The 11,944-nt window shown below is 43.6% G+C and overlaps 1 protein-coding gene across 2 annotated transcripts in view; it reads right to left on the reverse strand.

Moving 5' to 3' along the window:
- The window catches only part of LOC307213538 (SAM and SH3 domain-containing protein 1-like), a 529,506-nt gene extending 518,318 nt beyond the window's left edge, over positions 1 to 11,188 (reverse strand). Inside the window, exon 1 of one of the 2 annotated variants that reach the window (XM_079971495.1) lies at positions 9,908 to 11,188. In XM_079971495.1, coding sequence (XP_079827621.1) covers positions 9,908 to 10,396 — 489 coding nt within the window. In that variant the 5' untranslated portion in view covers positions 10,397 to 11,188. The remainder of the gene's footprint in view (positions 1 to 9,907) is intronic. The other variant, XM_079971497.1, reaches the window with a different exon arrangement.
- Between the last annotated feature and the right edge of the window lie 756 nt (positions 11,189 to 11,944).

Here is an 11,944-nt window from a genome sequence, read left to right on the forward strand (position 1 = left end):
TTAAAATGCATCTCTGAGTTATTTGTGGGGCATAGGAATTCGTTCTCTCTTTTTTTCTCCTTTCTAAAATATAGTCCAGCTCACCACATGGTCTGAGGGACAGTGGACCAGCCCCCTGCTGAAAAAGTTTGCTGACCCCTGACATACCCTCTCAGGGTCCTCATCACTGAACCAGCATCAGACTCAATAATTTTGGAGTGTAACTAAGAAGCTTTCAAAGGCTATTGTAAAGCCTAGCTATGCCAATCAATATTGTAAAAATTAGTTCAATAAATAAATAGCATGCAAGTACTGGTTGCTTGCTTTCTTCAGATTTTTTGTTTATGCAATATACAGTTGGATTTAAATATGGTACAGGAATTAAATCCAATGCAGAATGTGCAGAGTGCTATATTTAAATAAAGTATATATACAAAGAGGAAGGAATATGGTTATTTAAAGGTATCTAGTGGGAATGTCTGAAGCTATTTTTAGCTTTGTAAACACTGCTAGCATTTTCCTAGAAAATATTGTATTACTATTTATGCACAGCTGCTTTTGTCAATGGAAAGACTTCCCAAGATACATTTGAGAACATGAAATACTTGTATCTGGGCCAATTCCCAAAGAAATTTCACATTCAGCCACAGAAAAGGTTAACACTAAATTCTGCATAGCAGTGTACTTGAATTTTTCTTTTACTTAGAGGAAACAATGAAAGTTTTATATTTTTGTCCACGTTTTAAGTCAACCATTTTAATGTACTGTTGACAGCAGCTACAAATACATCTAAGATTTTATCTCTGAAAAAAATGTATTTTATATAAACTAGGAGTGGAGAACCTATAGCCCTCCAGGGGTTTTTGGACAATGGTACCTGACTTATACCAAGTCAGGCTGCTGGCCCATCCAGCTCAGTCTACAATGACTGACAGGAGTTCTCCAAGATTTCAGGCAGGGGACGTACCCAGCCCTAGCTGGAGATGCTGGGGACTGAACTAGGGACCTTCTGCATGCAAAGCAGATCTTCTACTACTGAGTTGCAGCCCTACAACACTGTACAAACTTGAGAAGGAGGAAGATGGTAGCCAGTGCCACCTACTGAACTGGTTATAAGGGCTAGCTGAAAACAGACTAAGGATAACGAGTCTTTGTCCCATTTGCCCTAATGGACTAGCCTCCACTTATGCAAGTAAGTGCCAAATGGGTCAGCTGTTTGGATTTGTTTTCATGCTTTTGTGTTTATTTGCATGTGTCTTCATTTTTATCATTTAAGGTCTAAATATAGTTCAGTGTGTGCTCTCAAAGTTACCTAATCATCAGAATTTATTGAACAATGTTGTGAATGTAACTGAATTTTTACATAATCCTCAATTTTAGTTTTATAAGATCTCTCCACATGGTAGTGATATGTCCATTGATTTATGTTTACTGTGGCCAAACAAATCATAATTATTAAGATGAGGTGTTTTTAAAATGTGTGCTTCTGATTTAGCTACTTCATTTTGCCCATACAGTACTCTGAACAATTCTCCATGGAACAAAAATTGAATAACGTTCCTCAAGAAAGGGTCAGGTCAGGTCATTTATTTCAATTAGAAGCACTAATGAAATTTCACTAAACTATTAGATACCAGTTAGTCCTTATATAAGATAAATAGAATGCTTAATTCCTCTTGACATGTCCCACAGTTATGCAACCCTGAATTTCAGATATGGCCATTAAAACCCCCAAATTCTATTCAGTTTGAATAATTTTTCAGACATTTTAGTAATCCTTTATTAGCTGTATAATTAATAATTCATTAGCTGTGCAGATTCCTATCACTGCTACTTTTCAGATACAATATGGAATAGCATGCTTTGATCTAGAATGAAATTGAGCTCACTATACCTAGGCGGTTGATTGGTGAAGTTCATTACCAACCCCATCTTTTGTCTCTAAAATGAAAATTTATATATAGCATTCTTAATACTAAATTTTCTAGAGAAAGATATCTGTTTTCATTTCATCTGGACAGCCGTGAAGTGTAATTCTTATTTCACTGGCAATCTTCTTTTCCATGTCTTATGCAAAAGAAGTCACAGCCGTAAAATTTACTGCACACACATATTGTAAGCCCATTCTGTACCCATGTCCTACTTGTTCATGGAATGCTAGACCCTATCAACTCACTTAGTTACAGTGGTACCTCGGGTTACACACGCTTCAGGTTACAGACTCCGCTAACCCAGAAATAGTGCTTCAGGTTAAGAACTTTGCTTCAGGATGAGAACAGAAATCGTGCTCCGGCGGCGCGGCAGCAGTGGGAGGCCCCATTAGCTAAAGTGGTGCTTCAGGTTAAGAACAGTTTCAGGTTAAGTACGGACCTCCAGAATGAATTAAGTACTTAACCCGAGGTACCACTTGAGAAGGAGGAAGATGGTAGTAGAATCCTGCCACAGCCCAAGCTTGATGCCATGTGAAGCCCAACAGAATGGAGAAAAAACGCTTCCCATGGAACCCTGTGCAGTAAATAAGAAGTGATAAAACAATAAAAACACTTTAAGAACAATTCCAATACAGATGCAAAATGGGAAACTTAAAGTCTTGTTGAAAGAGGAAGGTCCTCAGTAGGCACCAAAAAGACAACAGAGAACATGCCTCAAAGTTAAAGGGAGGAAATTCCAAAAAGTAGGTGTGCCATGACAATGAAGACCCAATTCCTATTATATTGGAGTATCTTTCATACATCTTTGTCCCAAGCTGTATAGGGCTTTATATACCAAAACCAGCACCTTGAACCAAGTCAAAAAGACTCTTTTCCTATTCCAAGTAAATACCATTTTGTCGCACCAGCAGCTGGCTTACAATGGTATATAGGGTTTGGATTTTTAAAAGGATTTTCATCTTATGGTTAACCCTAATTCTTATCTTTTCAGTAGCTTTATTTTGTTGTTTGTATGCCAGATGCATTTGGGGGTATGGAATAATTTGAATGAAACTAAACAGCAGTTATCAGGAATTATTATTCAATTATTTTCCCGAGGAACATCCTACACTAGGTCATTAATTGTACTTATTTCTTGCATTTATATCCTGCCTTTCCTCCAAAGAGAAAATCTTCTTACATAATTTTCTTTTGGTTTCTTTCTTTCTTTGCCATATACAGCATTATGCTAGTTTAATTCCAAGGCTCATTCTTCTGGTTACGACATTGCATTACCTGTTTTGAAAATGTAGAATAGCACATATGCGCTCCAACTGTAAACTGCTTGCATCCCAAGCAAGTACATGGAACTAACTTCCAGAGATTCCCTTTGTGCATACGTAAGTAACTTGATTTTCAAATGGCACTTTTAAATTTGAAGTACGGATATTTTTATCCTCTAAAAATGCTGAAAAGTTTATATGCATAAATACTGATTGGTTATTCATGTCATACATATAAGTGTGTTTAGTACAGTTTCAGATCCTACAATGTTAATGATTATGTGCTATGTAAATGAAAAGTTTGTTTTGTCATTCAGTTGCTACTTCCTAACTTCAGCAACATTCCCCTTTTATTTACAATACAAGAATCTGGTAAATGTGTATGGCAATAAAAATGCAGCATTTTGTTGGCTTTTTAACTGGCGCATACACAAGTCTTCTTCACTGAGTTACCATACCTAGAATATACCACAATCCAGTGCAGAAATGGGAAGGAGCTAGTTGGGCTGTGTGTTAAAAACTGTTTTAGCATGTTCAAAAACTTTGAGGCAAAGAAAGAAACCCAACCAGGTATCAAAGCCTTAAGGCTACTTACCATGTTGCTTGTAGAAGATGTATTATTAACATTATGTATTAAGGCATATGCAAATACAACCAAGAAATGAGAACATATCTATCACAGAGAGAATACTGACATGTAAGTTACAATTAGTAACATATTTTAAGTCACAGATCCATACAATGTGCAACCCAATGCACCCATATCTCAAATTACAAATCATGTACATGCAGCAAGGCAGCTGGATCATGTCTAGGGGCACATGAGTAGCCTAGAGCCAGTCTCATGATCGACTACTATTTAGATGCAGCCTTCATATATTACATAAGAGTCTAAAAGCTGCATTCCCAAATGTCACAGTAAATGTAGGTAAAGGTAAAGGGACCCCTGACCATTAGGTCCAGTCGTGGCCAACTCTGGGGTTGCGGCGCTCATCTCACTTTATTGGCCAAGGGAGCCGGCGTACAGCTTCCGGGTCATGTGGCCAGGATGACTAAGCCACTTCTGGCAAACCAGAGCAGAGCATGGAAACACCGTTTACCTTCCCGCTGGAGCGGTACCAATTTATCTACTTGCACTTTTCAGGTGCTTTCGAACTGCTAGGTTGGCAGGAGCAGGGGCCGAGCAACGGGAACTCACCCTGTCGCGGGGATTCAAACTGCTAACCTTCTGATTGGCAAGTACTAGGCTCTGTGGTTTAACCCACAGAACCACTCGTGTCCCTCACAGTAAATGTATATACATACAAACTACACACAGAGATTTGTGAATATGTGTTTTATTGAAAAAAGGAATATGAAAAACAGGGCCTACAATAGGTCTACTTTCCTTAAAGACCTGCATTTACATCAAGTGAATGCAGGTTGTACTAGGCATGGTGCAATGCATTAACACAGAACAAACAATTGTGTGCTCTAAATCAGGGGAGGGTAATCTGTGCCCCTACAGATATCTATAAAATCTAGTGCAGCTGATCTCAGTGAGGTGTAGCTGATCCCAGTGAGATACAGCACTGTCAACAAGTCCCATTTACAAAGGAATTATTGGAAATTCACTTTAAGCTCCTGATGGTTGCTGTGATGCAACCATGTCCTTCATGATCTTAGGTGTGAGGCAGGTGGGCACGATTTTCAGAGAAAGTCTTCACAGGCCAATTCGGGACCCATGTGGTCCACAAATTCTTCATTCCTGAATGATATAATGGATTCCAGCATGCAGCTACCAGTAACCCATTTCTACTTATACTTGGTAGTCCCAGGCACCTGTCTCTACCCACTACTGCTTCCCTAGCTTCACTTTGGCCTCTTACAGATTCAGGCCCCCTGTCATCTCTACCTGCCGTTCCTAAGCAAATGCACTACAGACAAGAAGAAATAGTCCTCCCCAATTGCAGCTGAAGCACTGAACTACAATAAGTAACTTTTCAGAGGTTCTTTAACATGCAACTTCTACATGCAGCTAATCAGAGGTGTCTGGCCACAGGTAAAAATTATCCCATTTATTCGGGCCTCTAAAGAACATTGTAACTACGGGATCTATTTCACTGACCAGATTGAGCCTCTCAGCACCGTATCTGCAACATAGAAAGAATAATGATACTGTCTCAGCTACCTTACAGGGATGTTGTAAGTTATACTGAGAAAGTACTCAAGTGCTTTGAAGACATGAAATGTGAGATATCAGCACAACACACTGTTTTCAAATATTAGAAACAATAGAGCCAAAGAATACCGTATATGTTGATACATTTAAGCTGATCTATGAAATTGTTATATCCCCTTGCCGGGGAGCTACGTTTAAGCGAAATACTCCTTGTTTTATCCAGCAGACCACACATAACTGTAAACTCTGCACAAGTGGAGTAAGGGTTGTCTTATAGTGTGAGTTCATTTCTCCTATGTGAAGCTATAGAGGACCAAAACTGCAAAAGTCACAATCTTTCTCTAATTTTCTGGATACTGCCCAGTTGCTTTATCACTATCATATATAAGGAAACCAGTGGAAAAAGCATTCATTTGAAAGTCACAAACTTGAAATTGCAAATAACTTTATATTCTCTAACCATAACAGCGAGATGTCATCAAGGAAGCAGCCAGTTTATCTCTACAGCGAGAATTTCCGAGACCACAATAATAAATTTTGTTTCAATAGAAGGACTGCATTTCTGTTTTTAAATAAACTTTCAGGGACAGTTTGCCAATTGTGGTTTTGTCTTAAACTTACTTACTTAAAATATAAAATAAAATCAGCCTTACACCAGATTTATTTGCAGAGGACAGAAATTCACACACTGTCTTTGTCAATTATATTGTACTTCCAGTCCACTGAATGTGGTTTGCTGCTGCTGCTGTCAGAAGTTACTTACTGACAAAACCAATCTATGCAACGATATCATGGAACACAAGAAAAGACTTTGTTCCATAGCCACTGTATTTTTAAATGCCCTATTCTTACTAGAGTGATATAGTTTGCAGTCATAAAACTATCCTGATAACTGCTCTGGCTAATTTTCAAGTCTTTCCTCTGACTTCTAAAAATTAGGAGGTTAGGTTTTTGCATGTGTGTGCACATGCAACTATTATTTTGCATTAAATTCTGACACACATTTGACAACCAGCATGGCTCCTACCTGACACCTCATTTGATCAACAGCTTTCATAATATGAAATGGCCAGCATTTCCAATAGCATATCTCCATTGGGTGCACCATTGTTTTATAGGCTGACACTATGATTTGCCCCTCCCTTAAAAAATTGTATTTCCAGATGCATTCATTTATCCATTTGCATTTAGAACTGTTTTTGCTGCAAGTTGGCCAGTCATCATCCACTATACTGTCCATGATGACTGTGAAAAATATTTTTGTGAGCTAAAAGGCTAAGAGAAGCTTACACTATTATTGCATTACAGAGACCAGATTACAGATACCAATTTCACCTGTCAACCATATAAACCAATTTTGCAGTGAAAATAAATTAGTTTGAAGTTTCTGCATAACCCAGTTCTGATAATCAGGAAACCCTATTATGCTGTTGTCTACTTCTCTTGCAAAAGCATGATTTTCAAAAAGGCAAAGAATTCAAGGCAATTACTGAACTCAGTGGAAAACTTGCAGGTGTTGGCATTTGTCTTAAAAATCATTAAAGCACGTATCAGCTATTACTAGTCTCAGTGTCTCCTTGGACATTTAACATTGACCTCTTCCCTCACAAAAGGTGGATATTAACACTTTAGCTATGTACACTTCCTTGGGAATAAGAGTTACTGGATTTAGTATCACTTCTGAGTGAGCATGGATAGGATGTACTGCAAGTTCCAGGAGCAGCTGAAAATCCATAGTACAACTTTGTGTTTTAGAGGAGTCCTTCAGAATGCCAAATAAGTTTGTCCTACAATATATTTTTCCTTGATTTCATTAATTAGTTTCAAACTTCAATAAATGTTTGGATCCTGCACCCTTACCATCGCATGGAATTTAAAAAAATAATCTTGCAGGCTTTTACCAGACACATTTCCCACCACCAAGAACTACCGTAAATAGAAACAAGAAATGCATCACCATTAACTGTCACCTTGTTTCACAAGTATTCCAAGAAGCACTAAAGCAAAAAGTCATCTAAGCAGTATAATAAGACCTACATACATACAGTACTAAACAACGCTCCTCTCAAGTTCTGTCACCAAACTTCACACAGTAGAAAACTTCTAGCCTGCTTTAAAACACTACAACTCCACCCCCATTCATCATGCCTACAGATTTTCCAGCAGCTTGAGAACAAGGGTAATACAAATCTCACTTTCAAACTCCAGACAAACTTCCAACATGCAAACTCAAGTCAGTGAGTAAGCAAAAAAAGTTCTAGTTAACTCTTTGCAAAATGTGCAATCTGTGATATTAGAGTGAAAAAGTGCAAGAGAACTCCTTTAAAATGAAAAGACATACAGCCAGAGCTGGTCCAAAACATTTTGAGATGAACCACACCATGGCACCCTCCACAGCCTCTTTAGTAAGATGGAGGTGATGCTGTAGAATAATTTTTGCTTTGTCTGAAAAAAATTACAAATCAAACTTCTAAATATGACTCCACTACACACCATTCTAGAGCCCCCCCCCATGAACCCTCAAACTTTCAAGATGTTAACAAGCTTTTTGCATTCCAATTCTGATACCAAGGATCATTGTGTTGCCCCGCCCCACCCCACCTGCCCAATGCACATAGTAACACACTCAGATATCGGGTTCAAATCACACCTCCCTGTAAAACTCACATGGTCACCTTGAGTCAATTACAACCTCTCACCCTAACCAACTCATGGGATTGTTGTAAGGAAAAAGTGTGCAGGGGAAGGAAAGTTCAAAACAAGTCCTCCTGCCCTAGAATGCAAAATGACCACCTTTGCATTGCATGGTGCCTTGCAGTATGCACACATAATTATACAGTGTGTACACACAGATATAAAATGTATCCAATATCCAATTATGAGATTAATTTTACAGAGACCCTGTGACAGCAACCCTATGCACACTTACCTGAACATATGTCTGAGTAAGGATGCAAAAGTTTCTGCTGTGAATCCTAGACTGCCATGAAGCAACTTTTGGATACTAATGAATTTACCAATTTTTATATTAGTTGAGATAGTACTCAACTACTGTGTATAACAGTAATCAAGTCAAGAGTACATTCCTAAGACTCTCTACTCAGAAGTAAGCTGCAGTGAATTTAATTAGACTCACTCATAAGTAACTTAAGTATAGGATTGTAGCCTCAAACTACAGCTCTATGCATACTTACATGACAGTAAACCTCAATTAGCAGAGTTGTCATTTACTAAATAAACATGGCTGGGATGGGTTGGGTTTCTCATTATGAAATGAGAGATCTGTCCCCTCCCCTAACACAATTCAAATAAGGAGCCGCTCTTTAAAGTACATATGGCACTTAACAGGAAAGTCTCTCAGCCATGCTCTCCGTTCAACATGGAGATTAGGACAATGGACTGTATGTGCATTTGAATGGTAGAGCAAAGTTTTAAAATGTTATGTGTACTCACATTTGCCATATAAAGTAAGGTATCATTTATATGAATTCCTGCCTATAGATTTTCCTTTTCTAGCTGTCCAGTCACAACTACACTATCTGAGATGTTTCAGTTGTATTATTTCCACAGCCTGCCTGCCACTTTCATCCAATGGGCTGGGGTGAAGCATGAACAATAACCAGGAAATCTCATCCCCAAACGAAGTTGTCAGTTTACTTTGCATGTTCAGCATTAAAGCGCGGGCGCTCTTCTCCCTCGTCTATCTACCACTACAAGTCAACCTCCATTATATCCGGGGGACGGGGGGGGACGGGGGGCGGAACAAGGAAGTAGAAGACCAGAAGGCACACGTGTTTTTGTCCTCTTTATCAACTCCCTCCGTTTCTTGCTCCTTAGCTGCCAGAAAGGGAGCGTCATTTGTAGCCCTTCTCTCTATAGCCTGTTGCTTCTCTCCCCAGCGCCCCGCCCAGAGACACGGAGCTGAACTCTCCTTTGCTGCTTGAATTTGTTCAGCGGCACCTCTCGCTACTTCAGCTGCACACTTGCACCACCAGCAGCATCAGCGCCACTCTCCCAGCGCATCATGCCTGCCCCCCTTTTGCCGGCGCCTCAACCGCCGCTTCCTGCTCCACCCGGGCGGCTGCCGAGGCGCGCTGCTCGACTCGAAGAGCGCGGGGAGGAAGACGCTGGTCCAGGGCGAGTCAAGGAGCGCGCTTCTGCAGCCACCGGGGTCGTGGAATAGCAGGAGAAGACTGCGGCGCTGGGGGCACCTGTGAGCGTGCTGGTGCTGGACAGTGGTGTTGCTGCTGCTCCTGGCGAGGCAGCAGGAGGGGGGGGCACTTTGAAAGCAGACACTTCCTCTCGCCACAAGGACGACAGCAGGGCAGCCGCCGCTGAACAGATTCAAACCATCGAGGCGGCACCGATGGCTCGTTATTCGCCGCTGCCTGGGGGTAGACGGGAGGCTCTGTCCAGCTGGCTACTATTGCCACTTGTTACGGCGGGCGCCCAGCGGTGAACAGCAGGCGCGTCGCGGGTACAGCCGCGCTCCCGCAACTTGCCGCCTGAAGCAACCGTCTTCTCTTGCCTAAAGAGCCGGCCGGCCCTGGGTGCAACTGCAGCAGGGCGCTTACCTTGTTGGAGTAGGGGGGTTTGCTGAGGTTGATCCCATCCCGGATGAGTTTGTCCCTGATCATGATTTTCAGTTTGAGCTTGGGGTAGGTCATCAGCTCCAGGCTGCGGGTCCCCACTTTCCTAGGGAGCCCCTTTTTGTTCCCCTGAGGATGGCGGGGTTTAGGAAGTGGCTCCTTCCAAGCCTTGGCCTCGTACTGCTCCACTAGGTGGCTGGTATAGATCTCTGGCGAAGGCGAGCTGGGCTGGGGCGGCTGAGGCTCCAGGGTGAAGTAAAGCCCGGCGGTGGTCTCGTCTTCCTCCCTCAGCCTCTGCACGGCTTCGTGGAGCCGGCGCCTGTGCTGTGGCAGCGAGACCCCGATGGCGTCCAGGTCCGGGTCCCCGATCTGCTTGCACACCTCCAGGTCGTCATAGCCGTTATCCACAAAGGACTCCGCGTACTGAGAGAGCTTCAGGGTCTTCAGCCACTCGTAGACTATGTTGGCGCACATGATGGATGGAGGCTGGAAGGAGAAATCAGCAACAAACTGCAACTTCGCAGGACTCCAGCAGCTCCCTTGGCGGAAAAATAAACCCCCAGGGGAAAAAATCCAGATGCAACAGACATCCGTGGAGAGAAAACAGCGAAGCCCTCGGTCAGCAAAACACCATCCCCGGGGAGAGACGAAACGTTAAATCCCAAAGCAGCAGCAGCAGCAGCAGCAGCAGCCCTGAGGCGACTCGCCTGCTAAGCCCACCTTCTGGCTGCAGTCGCTCTCCTCCAAGCCACCAAACCTGGAAACCTCTGGCTCTCAGGAGGGCTCCCTTGAGCGGCCCCCCATCCCCCAGAGCTCTCTGCCCGGTCCCATCTCCAGAGCGCGCGCCAGTGACTGCCTCTCTGCCCGTCTCTCGTGTCGCTGCCTCCCCTTGGGTTGGCTTTTGTTTCCCCCTCCTGTGGCTTTTATGGCTTTGGCAGTTCCTTTCCCCTCGTCAGTCTCACCTGCCTCTGCCCCTCTGCCCGGAACGACGCCGTGGACTGGCTGACGAGGTTGGGTGCGCGCCTGGATTTTAATCTCGCCCCGCGTGAAGGTGGGGAGGGAGGACCCCAGCACGCTCTCCCGGCGCGTGCGGCAGCCTCGCCGCCTTCTGTGCCTTGGCGTCAGCCGGAGGGGGGAAACAGAACACGCTGCCCTTAGCCCTCGCTTCGTCCTCCGGCTCGCAGGTCCACCCAGCCCGCCACACTTCGCCAAGCCTCTGACGAGTCATCCGCCCTGCTTCTCCCTCAGGGAAAGAAGGCGGCAAGCAACTGACATTCGCGGTACCTCACCGAGTGAAGCCCAGAAATTCAACAGTTTCCCAGGCTCCCGCCTTTCCTGCGTTTAATAATGTCTCACCTGAAGCCTTGGGAGAGGGAGGAAGGCGTTTTCCTCAGCGGCAACAAGTCTCATTCTTAAGTATTTGAAAAAAGTGTGCTTAAGACTGCCACTTTTATTTTGAAGGAAGAGCAGCCAATCAGCAGCTGTTGCTCGTGAGGAGAGGAACCGTAAACAGCTGTTTCTCTCCCCTTTTCCCTGCCTTGTAGCAGCAGCAGCTAGGAAAGAATGGCGGGAAGCACCCCTCAGACCTCCCCGGCGGGGCTTCTCGCTCTGCGCTCTGGCTGCTCATGGGGTCGGAGGGAGGGGCAAGGGTGGGAAAGCAGGCAGCTGCTCCCGCTCCTAATTCCTTTCACCTGCCCACCTTTTCATGGCGGATTGGCCCCACAGGGCTGCAGAGGGTAACCAGAAGCAGCCACCTCTGTCCACTCTCTTCAGGTGGTGCACTACAGGCGATGGCCGTGGTCAGCTGCCTGAGACAAAGGGCAAAATGGAGTTGCCAAGAAGAGTGGCTGCTGCATCTTTACTTCAAGGCAAAGACAGCATTTTCTGCCAAAGGCAAACTATGCAGTACACACAGTCTACCAGCACTCCTGAGCACCTGTCACCTGAGGTAGCCACCTCATTCTGTATAGTGCTAGGGCCAACCCTGCAGGACAAGCCGCTTCTTTCTCACTCTCACCTTTG

The sequence above is a fragment of the Podarcis cretensis genome (genome assembly GCF_951804945.1).
Source record: "Podarcis cretensis genome assembly, chromosome: 3".
Classification (NCBI taxonomy): domain Eukaryota; kingdom Metazoa; phylum Chordata; class Lepidosauria; order Squamata; family Lacertidae; genus Podarcis; species Podarcis cretensis.